The 17,256-nt window shown below is 38.8% G+C and overlaps 2 protein-coding genes and 1 long non-coding RNA gene across 5 annotated transcripts in view; 2 read left to right on the top strand and 1 right to left on the bottom strand.

Annotated features, from left to right (window-relative positions):
• Mettl14 (methyltransferase like 14) overlaps nucleotides 1-9,294 on the top strand; it is a 31,750-nt gene extending 22,456 nt beyond the window's left edge. For both annotated transcript variants that reach the window (XM_005386800.2, XM_013515267.1), the window contains exons 9-11: nucleotides 2,373-2,489; nucleotides 3,661-3,871; nucleotides 5,966-9,294. In XM_005386800.2, coding sequence (XP_005386857.1) covers nucleotides 2,373-2,489; nucleotides 3,661-3,871; nucleotides 5,966-6,270 — 633 coding nt within the window. In that variant the 3' untranslated portion in view covers nucleotides 6,271-9,294. The remainder of the gene's footprint in view (nucleotides 1-2,372; nucleotides 2,490-3,660; nucleotides 3,872-5,965) is intronic.
• Nucleotides 9,295-9,945: 651 nt separating this feature from the next.
• Nucleotides 9,946-17,256, bottom strand: part of Sec24d (SEC24 homolog D, COPII coat complex component) — a 93,521-nt gene continuing 86,210 nt past the window's right edge. The window contains exons 21-22 of one of the 2 annotated variants that reach the window (XM_013515265.1): nucleotides 15,338-15,427; nucleotides 9,946-10,278 (exon numbers count right to left, since the gene is read on the bottom strand). In XM_013515265.1, coding sequence (XP_013370719.1) covers nucleotides 10,237-10,278; nucleotides 15,338-15,427 — 132 coding nt within the window. In that variant the 3' untranslated portion in view covers nucleotides 9,946-10,236. Of the gene's footprint in view, nucleotides 10,279-11,011; nucleotides 12,167-15,337; nucleotides 15,428-17,256 lie in introns of those variants that run through there. The other variant, XM_013515264.1, reaches the window with a different exon arrangement.
• Nucleotides 12,173-13,271, top strand: LOC106148761. The gene is made up of 2 exons (XR_001234432.1): nucleotides 12,173-12,494; nucleotides 12,918-13,271. It is a non-coding gene; the product is annotated as an uncharacterized LOC106148761 (long non-coding RNA).

Below are 17,256 nucleotides of genomic sequence, written 5' to 3'. Positions count from 1 at the left end.
CCGGAAGCCCTCCTTCCGGGAAACCCTGAGGCCGGGAGTGAGTCGTCGGTCCAAAGACTGACGCTCCCCGCTCGAGGCTCCCCGTGCGCTAGGGGCCCACCCTCAGGGAGCCAGCAGGCAGGAAGCTAGCCAGCCAGGAAGACTGGCGCTCCCCGCCCGAGGGGGAGAGCCCATTTGACAGGTAAAAAATTTTTAAGGAGGATTATATGAGATAGTGGAAAATGAGAATAATTTGTGCTTAAATATTGAAATTTTATAATTATATTCATTACATAGTGAGTTTGAAACTGTTCTTAACATCATTACTTCTGTCATTTGTTAATCCCAAGGTAAGACTATAACTGTATTCCAATTGAATATTGCCATAATTTTTTTCTTACAAAAAAATGTTGATGGTTGTTCTTCCAAAATACTATGGAAAAGAAAAATATACAGTATGTCTTTATAAGCATATTGGTGTTTACCTTTTTAACTCTAATGTAAGGGCTTTAGTCTTGACTTTTAACCTCTCAAGTTAAGTTGAAAGTGCTTAGGAGGGTTTATAGTTTGATAAGAATGATTACAAAAATAATTCATCCTGAGAAATACTCATGAGTTTCTACCGATTAATAAATACAGTACATAAGAGTTAGGCCATTGGTCTGTTTGTGACTTCCCAGAACAAAACAAACACTTGGCAACAGGAACCTGTAGTTGTGCCCCCTAGTGTCATTTTCTGTGGTTTTAATCACCCACCGTCAACTGTAGTAGGAAATATTAAATGGAAAATTCCAGAAATAATTCATGTTCTTAATTACATATCATTCTAAGTAGCAGGATGAAATCTTGGCTGCTCTGGCACATTGACTCATCCCTTTCAGCATATGCTGTAGTTGCTACTTGCCCATTACTCACTTAGCAGCAGTCTGGGTGTGTGTGTGTGCACACAGGAGAAAAACAGACAGACTACACCCACATAATTTGTATTACAGTATATTGTTGTGATAGTATTTTATTTTTCTTGTTAATCTTTTACTGTGTCTGATTTATAAATGAAGCTTTATCATTGGTATACCTGTATAGGAAAGTAAACAGTATGTATATGATTCAGTACAATTGGTGGTCTCAGGCATTCACCAGGAGTCCTGGAATGTATCTTCTGTAGGTTAGGGAGTGTTGCTATGATAATGTTGATCTTTTCAAATTTTAAAATAAAACTTCAGTTTCATTTTCAGGTGTGTTCTCACCTTACATAGTAGGAACCTTTCTGGAAAATGGTTTATATTCCATTGTATTTTTATGCGTAATTGATCATAATGCCAACAATATTTTACACAATTTTCTCATCTTCCCCTACTTTTCAGTTAACTTTGGGCAGGGACTGTATCTTATTCATGTTTTTATTCAGACCAACATGTGGTAGGTGCTCAAAATGCCATCCTGAATGGCTTTTTAGCTAGTGTTTGTTAAATATTCATAAATAATAGATTCTAGGATACTGGGGCTCATATCTCTATTTTCAAGATTTTATAAAGATAAAAATACAGTTTTACCCCATAAAGATATAGATAGATAGATAGATAGATAGATGATAGAATGATTCAAGTATGAATTTTAGTAGTTGTTGAGAACAAATAAAGTTTTATTGGACTCTAATCTGAAGAGAATTATCAATTAGAAAGGCTTTCACAGTTTTTAGCTTTGTCAGAGGATACAAATTGAGGGACAGGAATCAAATTACTTTTTGAATTATCTTTTAATTATATAGGATCTGAGTATTATCATTTAAAACCCATCATTGTTGCTGACAGTAGAAGGTAGTAACGGTTGAATAACCCTGTCTAAAGTGCTTCAGATCAGAAGTGTTTCAGATTTGGTAGTTTTTTGGATTTTGAAATAGTTGCTTAGACTTCAATCCAAAAATTCAAACTCTAGGGCTGGGGAGATATAGCTCAGTGGCACAGCACCTGCCTGGCAAGCATAAGGTCATGAGTTGGATTCCCGGTACCAAAAAAAAAAAAAAAATTCAAGCTCTGAAATCCTCTAACATTTGAAATTTTTTGAGCATTCTGTTGATACTCAAAACAATTTAGATTTTGAAGCATTTCACATTTTCTGATTAGGAATGTCTACTTTGTATTAAAGACTTGGTGTATGTTGTAATTCTTCAATGTTTTATCTTCAACAGTATTGTTATATTAATGTTTAGAACATTACACATTCTGTATTTTGGCTGTATTCTTAAAGACTGATACTACTTTACTTCTGTTTCTGCACTAAAGTAAAATTACCATAACACTCTGGAATTTAGTGTCCTAGAAAGTTTTTTTGATGTCAGTTGGTTGTTTTAAATATTATTTCTTTAAGATGTCTATTCTTTCATTTATTTCCAGTGTTTACGAAAATGGGGTTACAGAAGATGTGAAGATATTTGTTGGATTAAAACCAATAAAAACAATCCTGGGAAAACCAAGACTTTAGATCCAAAGGCTGTTTTCCAGAGAACAAAGGTATTGCCCTTATTTGTTTTCTTTCTTCTCATTTTTTTCTCTCAAGATTTTCTAAGTCACTAAATGTGGTTGAATTGTGGTGGAAAAGTCCTTTTTAAGACTTAACTAAATAGCATTGAGCATTACAGGAATATACCCAAGTTAATTTTAAAATTTTTTTGTTCACTGCCTTGGATCAGCTCCCACTGTGCTGAGGAGTGGAGTATATACTCCTCTTTGTTCCAAGCTGCCCTGTGTCTAGGTTGGGTATGGGTTTATAATACCCCTGACTTCTGGAATATTTCTCTAAGCTAAGCAAGAAATAAGACCCATAGCTGGCCAGCTCAGAGACATTTCTCATTTCTCTTTCCTTTTTTCTACACAAGAACCCCTGAGAACTTTGGTTTTATATGACACTTACGCGAGTCAGGCTTCAGTGGTTTTTGTTCTTTGCTCCTTAAGGAGCCACTGCAGGGAGGGTTGTCCTTACTAAGTCTTTCTTGGCTGGAATCACACCCACATAAGGACGGTGTGAGAAGCCTAGCTTCTAGGTGTGAAGCTGTGGGCTTGCTGGGAAGGTGGCACACCCAGAGAGGGCTGGAAGCTCTGTCCCTCTTGCCCCATACCTTAAAATGTGCATCTTTCCTATCCAGCTGTTCCTGGGTTATATCCTTTTGTAATACCAGCCTAAATTCCATGAGCCACTCTGATTTACGATCAACCCGGAGAGAATCATTTGAACCTCTAATTGACTAGGTAGCCTGTTGATCAGAAGCACAGTTGAAAACTTGGACCTGACTGATATTTGAAGTCAGGGCTCAGTCTGATGGGACTGAGCCTTTAACGTACAGGGAGCGGGGTTGGGGTGTCTGTGCTAATGAAGTAGATGGTGTCTGCAGAGAACTGGAAGATGGCTTGGTGTAGGAAAAACAAAACATGGCACACATCTGTGTCAGGAGTGAAGGATTCTGGAGGTATTAGATATTATGAGGGAGAGTACAGAAGGGAACAAGTTTTTTCCTGTCGACCTTGCAGTTTTCCCACATCTAGAGATCCAGGCTTTCCTTTCTTGCTTTTGACCGTAGGTGCAGAGAGATGAAGACTGTTGTGGAATGAGGACATCAGAAATGTAAAATGTTAGGAATGTGATAACTGGTGAAAAGAGACTAATGTGTCTTCTCTTACTGTTTAGGAACATTGCCTTATGGGGATCAAAGGAACTGTGAAGCGTAGCACAGATGGGGACTTTATTCATGCTAATGTTGATATTGACTTAATTATCACAGAAGAACCTGAAATTGGAAATATAGAAAAACCTGTAGAAATTTTTCATATAATTGAGCATTTTTGTCTTGGAAGAAGACGTCTTCATCTATTTGGAAGAGATAGTACAATTCGACCAGGTAGGACTGCAATTTTTTTTAAAAAGTCAGTTTAAAAGTCAACTTCAGGTCAGGTGTGCTGGGGCATGCTTGTATCCTAGCACTCAGGAGATTGAGGCAGGAGGACCGCCATGAGGCGGTCGCCATTGAGGCCAGTCTAGGCTATATAAGTTAAGGGCCAGCCTGAACTACATAGTGAGACCTTGTCTCAAAAAAAAGAGAAAAGTAGTCAACTTCATGATTCCTTGTGATTTGGATGTGAAGAATAGGACATAGTTCTAAAATAAAATTCATACATGTAAAATAAAATTCGTACATATTTGATTTCTCTTCTTGCTATAAATCATATATGAGCAGTTGTAGGTTTACAGCAAAATTCAGGGAAAGATACAGAGATTTCGTCTGTATTCCCTGCCCCCACATATGCGTCACTTCCCCACTGACATTATTCCCCCGTAGTGATGTATTTGTTATAGTTGGCTAATCTGTATGGAGACACCATAATTACCCTGTCAGTAGTTTACATTGATGCCACCTTAGTGCTGTATGAAGTGTGTATGTTTGGACAAATGTATAGAGACATGTATCCACCACTGTAATATCATACTGGATAGTTTTACAGCCCTAAAAATCCTCTGGGATTGATCGATTGATTCGTCTTTTTTTTGAGACAGGGTTTAGCTATGTAGTTCAAGCTTGCCTTGAACTTGAAATGATCCTCCTGCCTCAACCTCCCTAGTGCTGGGATTGCAGGTGTATATCACCATACACGACTCTATTTATTTTTAAAATATATTTTTATTTTGACAAAGTAATTGTAGCATTTATATAGTACAGTGTGATACTTCAGTAAATATGTACAATATGTAATGATCAGATCAGGGTAACTGGTGTATCACATCAGACATATTTTATTTCTTTGTATTGGAAACATTCACAGTTCTCGGTAGTAGCCATTTTGAGATATTCAAGCAATTATTGCCAGCCATCGTTAGCTTACTGTGCTGTACAGCACGACAGAACATCACAAGTTACTTTTCCTATTCCCCTGTGCTCCTGTACCTGTTAGCCATCCGTTCTCCATCTTTCTCTCTCTGTACCCTGCCTAGCACTCACCACTATTCTGTTCTCTACTTCTTTTAGATCAGCTTTTATAATGTCCTCCAGTTCTGTTCCATGTTGCTACCAATGACAGAGGTTTATTCTTTTTCATGGCTGAATAAGAATTATGTATGTGTACTACATTTTCTTTATCCATCCATCATAGACCCCTAGATGGATTCTTTATCTTGCCTGTTGTGAACAGTACTGCAATAAACATGCAAAGGCAAGTGTCTCTTTACTCACTGACTTCATTTCTCTTGGATATATGCTTCATAGTGGGATGGCTGGATCATATGGAGTTGTTTTTTAAGGGGTCTCCGTATAATTTTACATAATAGCTATATTTACTGATATTCCCCCCAGCAATACATGACAGTTCTCCCTTCTTGTCCTCATGGAGCTTTTTTTTTTGTCCTTTTGGTGATAACCACTCTGTGGTGAGATGGTATCTCACTGTGGCTTTTATTTGCATTTTCCTGACGATTAGTGATATCAAGCATTTTTCATGTACTTGATTATTTGTGTATCCTCTTTTGTGAAATGTCTGTTCCAGTCATTTGCCCACGGAAAGGTAGAAAAGAATAGGAACATGACTTGGGAGTTCTAGGGCCTGTCAACTAGAGCTTGGAGTTGGAGCTGAAAATATTTGTGGTTGGGAAGAGTAAAGCAATAATTGCTTTCAAGATTTGAATTCCAAGCATTAAATAGGATGGTTATCTGTAACTTTTTAAATTGTCAACAGCCCAAATTCTGTGTAGTATACACTGTTTTTTCCAAGTGCTGTTATCACAGAATGTAGAACATAAATGGAAAATGAGAACATATTATAAAAGTTATGATCTAAGAGAAACAAGATACATAAAACACAGTCTTTAAAACATGACTGTGGTTAAGTGCTATGCATGATGAGTGCTGGGAGCGTCTTTAAAATGCACAGGGCTTTTGAATTCGTCCCTAGACGGTCAATGAGAAAGAATACAAATAAAAACAGATTTTGTGTTTAAATTTTAGGCTGGCTTACAGTTGGACCAACGCTAACAAACAGCAACTACAATGCAGAAACGTATGCATCCTATTTCAGCGCCCCAAATTCCTACCTGACTGGATGTACAGAGGAAATTGAGAGACTTCGACCCAAGTCGCCTCCACCCAAATCTAAATCTGACCGGGGTGGTGGAGCTCCCAGAGGCGGAGGGAGAGGGGGAACTTCCACTGGCCGTGGTCGAGAAAGAAATAGATCCAACTTCCGAGGAGAAAGAGGTGGCTTTAGAGGGGGCCGTGGAGGAGCACACAGAGGGGGCTTTCCACCTCGATAACTTTTACACATTGATCCTCCTTGTAGGCCCCTCTGCCCCTTTTCATTGTGGGAGATTTTAGGACTTCATTCCAGCTTGCGCTTAGGTATAGTTTCTCTAAGCTACCAGGAGCAGCTGTGCCCCTTCTCTTGCAGTTGTCACACACACCGTTTCTGATTTGGTGTAGGATAAATGAGTGATCTTGCTGTTGTCATGTGCATCTGCCTGGCCAGAATTGAATAACGCAAGTAGCTTCACCTTCAGGGACCGCGTTTACTCTAATTCCAACTCATTGCAAAGGCTTTTACTCTTTAGAAATAGTTGAACACAGATGACTTGATCTGTGGTTATCATCCTAGTGCTGACAGTATAAGGCACATCCTGCCACTGCTGTCACAGTAAAGGGGAAACTGTTTGGGAGACCTGATAGACTGGAGTTGGACAGATGGTCAGCTTGTGTCAGGGTTTTACCAGTTGCTTGCTGAAATGATAAAAAAAAGTAGACTTCAGGGGTCTTTTTTCCTTTAAAATTTTTTTAAAAATAAATTTTAATTTTGTGTAGCTAAAATGACACTTAATCATGCCTCTCAAGAAGCAAATGAGGACAAATATCCCAGTATTAGGTCTCTGGTGTAGATTTGAACTTCACTGACCTTCAGAGCAGTCTCATACTCCAACAAAGTAAAAGTAATGGAAGCATTAATAGAGACGCCTGGTCTCTACTGGGTTTGCCATAAACATTTGGGGGAATAAATACTTGGTGATGAGGGATGACATAAACCTTGATATTGAAAAAATTTCATGTAAAAGCAATACAGAAAACCTTCAACTGAAGAATGTAACTTGGAAAATGGAACTGAAGTTCCTTTTTACTAAAACCATATGGTGTGATACTTGTTTTTAAGGGGCTGGTTGTGCAGACCAGTTAGTTGTATATTACTTCATGCTGTTATTTCTCTTCCTATATTGTAACTTACGTTTAAATGAATTTGATGAAATTATACTATTATTCTTGACAAATGCTTTATTTTTTACAATTTTCTAATGAAACTTTAAACCTTTGAAATTTGAGTCTTGTTTTCTGTAACTAGAATTACTGTTAGTACATGAAGTGGGCCAGGAATTTGTTTTATTCCAGAGTAGTTGTCTTTTGTAGACACATTTGCATATTAAGCATGGGAGAATTTACTAGCTGCCATTTATCTATCTCTTCTGTTTTTTTAACTTTGGTTTTCTCATGTTAAGAAAAGCAAGAGTAGTGAAAGAGTACCTTTGTACATAGCCAATGACTTTGGCCTCCGAGGTGGGGAGCCTATAGTGAGGGTGAAAATTTGAAAGCCTGTCCCCTGGGTAAGCTGGGCATCACTTGTGAACCCCAGCTAATTGTCAGTACAGAGGGAAAAGAGTCATGTGATGTTCATGTGAAATCTTCCTAATTTTTAAGAGGTTGATAATTAGTTTGCAGCCTTTGCTTACCCTTTCAGGAGCTAAAATGTTTTAAAATTAGACTACCTAAACACTGCATGCATATTTTAATTTCTGTCCTGTAAATACTATGTGACCAAATTTACTAAAAGAAGAGGAAAAAAAGTTACTCTCTTGGAACAAGGAATCATTTCATTTTGAAACTACACTATATAGTTGGTTTACTTTGGAACAAACACCAATAAGATTGCAGACATGGGTGATAATTTAAAGTTGCCTATGTAGTTGTGAGGACTGCAAGCCACCCATCTGCTCAATGGGAGAAAATGCAGACATTTAGGCCAAACTGTCATAAAACACCTCTTAAGACAATCCTATACTTGTACAAATTCGTAATTTACAATTGTTAGTATCATACGAGAATGACCTCATCATGTTGCTTTTATATATATGTTTTATCTTTTTAAAAGCAGAGGACAAAAAGTCAAAATAATTTTTTGAGATATATTAGAAGCTTGTAGTGGTGGTTAAATAATGCAGGTAATTGTGTAAATGTCTTGTGATATTGGTTGTTATTTTATAGGCTTATGCGTTTCAAAACAACTTCTGGGTTGTCTTTAATACTTGGTAAAAAATAAGATTGTGATATAATATTGACCATAATTTAGGTTAGTTACATAGGTAGAGTCTTTGGCCTCGTCTAAGTAGCAAGGCTGATAGCATGGTAAGTACAGGCTCAGTTTTATAGCTTACATTTCTTTCCCCCAAGTATAGTGAGAGTAGAGAACTTTGACTAAGTTTGGACAAAGGTAGTAAAGCTTCCCTGTGGCTAGAGGTGCACATGCAGTTAGGTTTATTATAAAAACATGACTTTTTTTTATTAGAACGAGACTATCTTTTGCACACTAATTTACTGTTAGAATTCATATGCTGCTTAAATCTTGCCCAATTCATAAATGTAATAACCTTTATGCCACGTAGGCATATTAGATCCTGAAGTATTGATCAGGAAACATAAATCTAAATGCTATCTATTAATCTAAATATTAATCTTTTCGCTGTCCCCATGGGATAGCATAAAACTGTTCTTCAGATATGGATGATATATATTTAACAGTTTTTTATGGACCTAGGGAACAGCTCAGCCTGACAAATACTGGGCTTGTATAAAAGGTCTTAAAGTTACAAATTTTTGTTGCAAGAGTTTATTTTTATAACTAGTAACAATTTAAAAATATATGTAAAAAGCATAGCTTAATTCTTATGCAACTCATACATTAGTGAAACTGTATCTGCAATCATTACTGTAGTTTCTTTACCTGGAGGCTGGTAATACTGCCTGCCCAAACTGACTTTGTTTGTGTTGTTAAAACTGGATTTTCATGTTTGGATGACAGTAACTCTGGAAATCATGTGTATGATGCTGTATTTTGGGAAGTGGGAGAGTTTAGCCTGGATAAGACATAATAGGGACATACATGTGATACCTTTGAACTACCTGAAAACTACTGTCAAGTGAAGAAGGAATTCATTTTTGGCCACAAAACATAGAGCACTTGCACCCACTGGAAGGAGAATTTTCAAAGAAAAAAGCCTGCTAAATAAAATTTTCTAACAGGATTGCTTGTAAGTGTCTGCTAGGGAAAGGAGAATCTTTCTCCTCACTTTCTCAGACGATGCCAGGAAACAAGCAAAGAGATGAAGATAAAAGAATTCTGTTTCTCTTCTTGTCCATGCTGGTCGATATTCCATTTCTGTGTTTTCAGCAATTAAAATCTGTATAATTCAAAACAAACCTTATCCCCCAGACAGTTGCTCTTCTGGACGTTTACTGACTGACCTTTCTGGAAGGGTTAGACACTCCAATTCAGTTTCACTTCACCTTTCTATGGTCAAAAATATCAATCTACAATTTGATCTTTGCTCTTATGTTGGTAGAAAAACATTTTCCCATCTGGATAAACATAAAAAGTTAATAGGCAATTCTTAATTATTCTGTCTGCTGTCATTAAGTTAAATTTCTGGGGAAAGTAAAGGTCATACCATTTAGTAGACTCAAAAATGTGCCTTTCTCAGTGAACTTTCTTTTTTCATAATGGATCATCAACTATACATACATATGTATATGTATGTATGTATGTAAGTTCTGGTTTTAACACTGAAGCATCGTATAGTTTGATTTCTGAAGCTTAGCGGACACTTTGTTAGCATTTAAAAACAGCTTGATGTTTTTGAGGATGTCAGGATACGCATGACAACGGTAAACAGTAATTCTAGTTTTCATAACCCTTGGCAAGTTTAATTTAAAAACCTTAGTGAAATAACAGCAGTGAATGCTTAAATACTGTGAGACAGTAATTGTGTAAGTCCTTTGTATTTATTAACTTCATCCTTGAAACAGCTGAGTAGGAGACTGGGATACACGAGTGGTTTTGATTTGTGTGGATCACAGAGTCTGTGGTGGAGCAGATACACAAGACTGTTGGTTCTGCAGCCTGTGCTCCCAGCCATCCTGCGCTAGTGCCTCTCAAGGTTTGAGGCTGGGGAGCACTCTTTCAGACTTCATGGCTCACTGAAGCTTTTCCACTGTTTATTGGATTTTTCCTATTGTCGAAATAAAGTAGTTTGAGGTTTACATTTGCTTTCATCCCACTACTTATTATAATAAACACAAATTCTTTAATACCTCTTGTTTGCAAAAAGCATTTCCTACATGCACATTTGTTTTTTGGACACAAGTGACAAATTTTGGTGCTTATGGCTGTTATTAAACTCATCTGCTCCAACCTGAAGCATCCTGCCAGTTGATTAATATGGGGGGGGTTGCATTTATCCAACTTCGTGGCATCTATGAATTTATAAATAATCCTTACTAGCCGAGTAATCATAGACATAGTACTTAATTGCTTCCAGCTGTTTCTTCATATGTAAATGGGGTAGGATTAGTTCTGCTGTAAGGACTAAATACGAAAATGTTCACAGAACATTAAGAAAGCTCTTGGGACATGATATGAACTCCATTACACATTTCCTATTATTTATCCATATTGTTGATAAAATTGAATGGGGCAGACACACAACACGTGTCACAGCTCTGAAAACCACTCTGAGTGGTATACATACATCCACCAGTAATGGTTCTGTGTTGCCTTTATTTTGCCTGAAAGAAGATATTTAAGTTCCTGTTTTCTAGATTTACTACCTAACACTTACCAACCTTGAAAAAAAAATTGTACTATCCCGATTTTTTGTAATCCATCCAATTTTTTGGCCACTTTTGAATACTATCCTTATTTTTAAAATCCTAAAATATATAAAAATGAAAAAGTTCTACACAGTGTATATGAAGTGATTTATTGATACTGGTTAAGATCCATTATATACAAGTAGAAACTGTAAAATTGTACAAAGAGCTATTATGAATATTGATAAAGACAATTTTATAGACCAAACAACTGGAAAATAGTTTTGACATAGACAAAGTAGAACAAAAATTGTTCTATCAGATTCCAAGCTTACCAAAAGTTTGCTATGCAAACTTGAGACTGAAAATGTGTTCAATGGATTGATACGTTTTAAAAATCAGGTATTCTGTAACATTTGTGTTCTCCCTCATGGCAAATGGGAGTGGAACCAAGACAACTTTGTACCTCAAATCTATACAGTTTGAAAAATAATTTATATGTCTAAGACAAAGAAAAAACATTGAGAGTGTAAAGTATATATTATGGTTTGAATGTAAAATGCCCCCGGAAAGTCATGTTTGGGAGGTGACTAGATCACGGGGTTTGGTCCACTGATGGGTTCTGACTGATGGGTTCTGAGCTGGCCTGCTGTGAGGAGGTGTGGGCCGGCTGGACAAGATGGGTCACTGGGCACATGATCCGAAGGGTGTATCTCGCCCCGGCTCTTCGCTTCACTCTCCAGTTCCTGGCCACCATGACTTAAGCAGCTTTCCTTCACTGTGCCCCTCCACATACTGCTTTGGCCTTGGAGCTGACCACGGTTGTGGACAGTAAAATAAGCCTCCCCTCCTTTAAGTGGTGGGTGTTGGGTATCTGGTCCCAGCAACAAAGAAAGGGACTAAGACACTATACTGTTCAGGAAATGCAAACTCAGTCAGTTTTAGAGATTAAAAATTGTGCAGTCAGAAAAAGGCTGTTCTCTTTAGGTACAACTGTACCTTCATTGGCTCTATACCTTAGCACCAAAGCTGAAGTTCTAAATGCCATCTTGGAAAGCTATTCTGAAAATGATCAGGAAAAGAAAATTAACCTTTTCTCATTGGCAAAATTAGGCACCAGGAAGGAGATTGTCTCCTTAGAAATGCAACATCGACAGTGGAGATGATTCAGTTAAGCAGCTGAGATATTTCCTTGTGAACACAACAAAGGAAATCCATGTAAGATGATCCTCCATAAAGTCCTTTGTCTTCTACCAGGAACTGTCGAAAAACCATTTCTGGCTGTTCTCTCTGCTTTACTATTGTGAGCTAGGAAAACACAACAGCAATTGGTTACAAAGATTTTCTGAGTGTGACTCAGTTTTGTTCCAGTGTCACCAAACAGCATAGGATGCCCATTACCTGTGAGACGCCTTGGAGGATGACACAGAAGGACCTGCTATCCGCAGTGGAAGAGGAACTGACCCCAGACCACAAAACCATTGCGTACAGTTTTAAGTGGCAAAAATGAAACGTTTGCAGAGTCCTTTGGGAAAGGCTTCCCACTGGTAGCCACTGTCACCTAAGCCTTAAAGGATACGGTGGCGTTACAGAGCATCCATATTGGAATACCGTGTACCAGGAATACAGATGACAGGTACGTAAACTATCAGGCTTTTATTTGTTGGTTGGTTTTGCATTGTTAGGGATCAAACCCATGGCTTAACACATGTGAGGCAAACGCCTTGCTACTGAGCCATATTCCCAGCTAGCCTTATCACAGGCTTTTAAAAGGCAGTGAAAGGATGAGTTAGGATGAGTTAACATAAGCATGAGTTTGGGCTTTTGCAGGAAACATGATACAGTGAAGGTGCAGAAGAATGAAACGAGGCAGCTGACTGGTGGCAGTAGGTATTAATATGTAGGTGAAATGACAGAACTAGACAGGAAGTCATTGGAGCATCTAGGTGGGACGCAAGCAGGACCTGCATCAGGACACTGGAGGTGGGAAGGGCGTAGATTTCACAGGCACTGCAGAGGTCGACACAGGCAGAGCAATCCTGTGCTTGTCATTCTCCAGGACTGTGCTGTCCATAGTGTAGCCACAGCTATGTGTGCTGCAAAACACCTGAGACTTGGCTCCTCCGAATAGAGATGTATCATAAATGGAAGACACACAATGGATTTAAGACTTCACAGGAAAAGGAAAATGTGAAAAAACTCAGTAACTGTGTCAACTGATGGCAAGCGGAAATGACATCTGCTTCTGGTATGGAAACGCAGGGTCACTGACGGGCCTGCGTGTGGAAGCACCTGCAACTACCAGCCCCTTCCCCTCAGCAAGGAAGAGATGTGTGATTTGTGAAGGGAGGCTCAGCCCTCCCCGGTTTTGCATCATGCATTGTAGTTATAAAGTAGAATAATTCTGTCAGCACCACTTGCTTTTTTCCTTTGGCATTGATCCTTGGCTGATAAGCTTTAAGGTGCTCCTGACTTGATAAAACTTGTGATAACATAACAACTACCGCTGCTACCATTGCACTAAGTTAATTCTATGTGATTATGCCTTGATACTTTCCTTTACTGTTCCATTCCCACTTTTTCTCCTGTTCAGTCTTGACTGTGTCTTCATTTCCTTTGTGTGATCAAGTTTCCAATGTCAGAGAAAAAGACATACTGCTAGGTGCAGAGGTGTAATGCTACAACCTGTGGTACAATCCCTGTATGTCCGGGCTTTCGATACTGGGCCCTGGAGTGGCACCAGAATAGCTGTGAGCACAGTGGATTCCACTCCTCCTGGGAAAGTGGCACTGACCCCTAATGGGAATTTCTCCAGAGGAACTTTCAGAGTCGCATCCTGAGGAACCTGAAGGAAGGCCACACTCTTGATATTTTGGTTCATCCACTTCTGATATGCTACTGTCTTTCTCAAGACACAAGCGGCAGCAATGTGGTCCAGCCTCAGACAGTGACTGCACGGAATGATACAATGCAGAGGGAAGGACTGAAATTCTGATTTATTTAGAATTTACTTTGTGGGAATTAATGGGAGGAGGCTTATATTTGCTTATCCTGTGGGATATTTTCTGCTGCTGCCTTTCACTTGATTTTCACATGGTGTTCATTGTACAATTTCCTCCAAGGAACCGTATCTGATTTTACCACTGAACTGTGGTAAAGAGAGTAAGGAATGAATTTCAGCTCTGGAGAACAGATTTCAGATAAAATGGCGTTCTGATATCTGGAGCTACCATGTGGGTCTATGAGGCTGAACAGCCCACCACCTGTGCCAGAACAATACAGAAAGTAGTGGAAAGTCACACGAGAGTGGATCCATGGGAGTAGGTGGTGGGCTGTCTTGACATACTTAAAGCGATGGCATCCCCTCAAGGGGTCTGTGGTTATTTTTCTCCTCTATATTCCTGCAAGGAGGAACATGGTCCTGAAGAGGGGGAACAGAATGTTAAAGTGATCATCCCTTGTCCCTTTCCCTACTTGCCAGGTACCCTCTCCAAGGAAGTCCTGGCTAGTGCAAGTGGCCTAAAGGCAACATTCTTTGGGCCTTGTTACCAGAGACCACAAACACATCAGTGTGCTCCAAAACCCAATCTCATCTCATTGCCCTACGCAGGGAGTAGCTTAAATGATGAGTGATCAGGTGGCCTAGGGAGAACACATTGAGTGGGAAAAGAAGCCACGTACACAATGCTAGGAAAACACTAACACTTAAAGGGACAGTGGGCAGAGAAAAGCAAAAAAAAACGGTCAGTGAGAAAGAAGAACCAAGAGCATAAAATGTTTTAGAAGCTGACAGAAGAGATAATTTGAGGAAGAGGTAGTCAACCTTGTAAGTGCTGCTAAAGATAAGCAGTCAGCACAGACAAGTCTTTCAAGAAGCCTGGTGGTAAAATGGCTGGTATGCTGCAGGTGTTCAATAAATATCTGTAGGACGAATGCAAAGAAAGGAAAGCACAGTTTTAGAGTAGCAGCAATTTTAGTGAATCTTGAAAGCTAGGGAAAAGAGCCTGTGGGGAGGGAGTAATCCAGAAAACAGGATCAACCCTTGCAGCGCTGAGATGGGACAGGGCCTGGAACCACGGGCTGCCACAGCAGCCGCCGCAGATCTGCCGGACGAGGCGGCGGGGCCGCGCGGTACTGTTCCCACCGGCCCGCCCTCGCGCTGCACTGAGCTGAGCAGCAGCGCCCGCGGCATTGCTCATCACACCGCAGTGAAAGCAGTCACAAAAGGGGACGTGCTGAACTGCTTCGAAAACTGGCCAAACAATGGGATGGAGGTGAAGCAACGGACAGCATTCTGAGAGAGCGTAATGGCAACAGGTATTTTCCTATAATATACTTTTTAAATTTAAACATTCACCATCTATTGTATCAAACACCTATGTAGACCACATGAAAATGTGGAATATGCGTTTTTAAGGTCTTTAATTGAATAGTAAATAAAAGGCATGAAGAAAGGGAACAACAAAATCTCATTTTTACCTTCATTGAGTATGGCCTCTTTCGCTGGATCATACTCATTATCATTCTGAGTTGGTGAGAGTGTGGACTTCCCACCTCAGGCAGCAATGTCTAAATTTAAGAAAATGAAAGATTCAGTACAGTTTAAAATATTTAGATGGAAGTAGCAATAGATTATTAGAATGATAAAAACATCTACCTATTACCATCTAGATTATTGGCTTAGATCATCTACCTAAGAACTCAAAATGTTGAAAAAAAGGATCTAAAAATTACTCATTTTTCTTAACATCCATTCTCACCAATAATCTGTTTTCTGCAAATACAAAGCTTTGTATCAAACACAAATTTGACACATACATATCACTGAAATGACACAACAGGTAAATGTTTTATACAAAGGCTGGCTTTGGACCATTTCCCATGATGGATTACTCCACCTTCAAGATGCATGTTCCAAGGCTGCACTGTGAGAGAAAAGAATGTACTTCATTCTGTCTGTTCAAGACCGATTCATTACCTCGTTTGGAAAAATGCTATCCAAGTACTACTGTTCCAACATTAAAACAAACTACCCAATGCTTATGTGTGAAGGGCAACTGGTCGCTTAGATTTCCTTGAAATCTGGTTAGTTTACAAAGCAGCCCAGCTGCATATGCCAAGCTGAGTTAGAATGTCTTTCTCTAACGACTCGAGTCTTAGAAAAGACAATAGCCAATTATTTCACAGGAGCTGTTAAGAAAAGCAGTGTATTCATAGTCACACTCTGTCCCCTTTGATATTAGGGTTAATTCTTTCATCCAACAAATAATAAACTGTCCCACATTTGGTTTTTAATTTTGTTTCATTTTTTGAGGAAGGTGAAGAAGAGTTTGCCTTGATAAAAGCACAAACCTGCCGGTCTCCTGTTTGGTGGTGAGGAGACTGCTACTTTGTATCTATGTCCAGTTCAGCAAATATGTATTCAACATTTACTATGTTATGATATAAAAGGAAGCTTCCTTAAATTTTATATAAACATTCTCTCAGATTCAGTTCTTTGCCTACTGAATATTATCTGTTAATCTTTAAAAACTTACATTTCTAATCATTCCTTAATTTCAACCAGGTACAGACATCTCACTGTTTCAAAGATTCTTAATTTGAAAACTAGTCTTTTAATGAGCTATAGATACCCTTAATTCCTTTACAGATATATTTTTGCATTCATAAATGATATGCAGGTTTGTAAACTGACCACTGAACTGTAAAATTTATTCCTATTCCTTCTATAACATGCTGTAGGTCCTTAGGTTATACGCTCATACCAGCAATTAGGTACAACACCTAAATTAAAGCCTCCCTGCCATAACCTAAGCAAGGCTTTAGGGAACCCTACTACAGATTCCTAGAAGTTGACCTTCAACAATTATAACTGCTGAGTTTTCCTAAGATGCTTTAAAAAGAGACATTTATATTCATTTCCACATCAAACTCACACTTTCAACTGCTGTGACTGCAACAAAAACATAACCCGTTTTTGTGAGACCATCTTTTTGTAGTTCCTCAATTTATTTAGTCTGAAGCCAATGACCTACGAAAGATTTCTCCATTCCTTTGGGTACTCAGGTCTGCACCAAGGATGAGTCCTGGGGTTAAAATCGAAATAGATTTCCCACGTCTGCCACCTATCCTCAAGAAACTTGTCCCTGAGCCTTAACTAGTTCATCTGTAAAACACTGAGGCAATATCCATATCACAATTCATTTCAGAATGAAATGAAATGGTGTATTAGTACTTAGTGTGTAGAGACTGACATACAGTAAATAATCTGGAAGTGTCAGCAATTTCTATTCAAGTCAGGTATTTTGGCTAACGCTTTTTTTTTTTTCTGTCTTTTTGAGACAGGGTCTCACTATGCAGTTCAGGCTGGTTTTGAACTCACTTTGTAGTCCAGTCTG

Source organism: Chinchilla lanigera, unplaced genomic scaffold, assembly GCF_000276665.1.
Source record: "Chinchilla lanigera isolate Chin_1 unplaced genomic scaffold, ChiLan1.0 scaffold00027, whole genome shotgun sequence".
Lineage (NCBI taxonomy): Eukaryota > Metazoa > Chordata > Mammalia > Rodentia > Chinchillidae > Chinchilla > Chinchilla lanigera.
The sequence above is the reverse complement of the archived record's forward strand: the minus strand, read 5'-3'. Positions and strand labels throughout refer to the sequence as shown.